The sequence below is a fragment of the Pygoscelis adeliae genome, unplaced genomic scaffold, assembly GCF_000699105.1.
Source record: "Pygoscelis adeliae isolate BGI_AS28 unplaced genomic scaffold, ASM69910v1 Scaffold208, whole genome shotgun sequence".
Classification (NCBI taxonomy): Eukaryota; Metazoa; Chordata; class Aves; order Sphenisciformes; family Spheniscidae; genus Pygoscelis; species Pygoscelis adeliae.
Window position 1 is genome coordinate 1,796,372 of NW_008825290.1, and position 521 is coordinate 1,796,892.

The 521-nt window shown below is 68.5% G+C and overlaps 1 protein-coding gene across 1 annotated transcript in view; it reads left to right on the plus strand.

Moving 5' to 3' along the window:
• Positions 1 to 521, plus strand: part of BRPF1 (bromodomain and PHD finger containing, 1) — a gene marked incomplete at its 3' end in the record, with an annotated part of 18,094 nt that overhangs the window by 6,517 nt on the left and 11,056 nt on the right. Inside the window, exon 4 of the mRNA XM_009329951.1 lies at positions 9 to 479. Coding sequence (XP_009328226.1) covers positions 9 to 479 — 471 coding nt within the window. The remainder of the gene's footprint in view (positions 1 to 8; positions 480 to 521) is intronic.

The following is a 521-nucleotide window of genomic DNA, read 5'->3' on the forward strand; positions in this document are numbered from 1 at the left end:
TCCCCCCCCTCCGCCTGTGCCCCCGCCACCCCCCCCCCGCCCCAGCACCCCCCCCTGCGCAAGCACAAGAAGAAGGGGCGCCAGGCCCGCGCCGCCAACAAGCAGTCGCCCAGCCCCTCCGAGACCTCCCAGTCGCCGGGCCGCGAGGTGATGACCTACGCCCAGGCCCAACGCATGGTGGAGGTGGACCTGCACGGCCGCGTCCATCGCATCAGCATCTTCGATAACCTCGACGTGGTGTCCGAGGACGAGGAGGTGCCCGAGGAGGTGCCCGAGAACGGGAGCAATAAGGAGAACACGGAGACCCAGAGCGTCCCGCCCAAATCCGGCAAGCACAAGAACAAGGAAAAGCGCAAGGACTCCAACCACCATCACCACAACGCCTCGGCCGGCACCACCCCCAAGCTCCCTGAGGTGGTGTACCGGGAGCTGGAGCAGGACACCCCCGACGCCCCACCTCGCCCCACCTCTTACTACAGGTATTGTCCGTGGCCGGGGCGCGAGGAGGCTCCCAGGCCGCT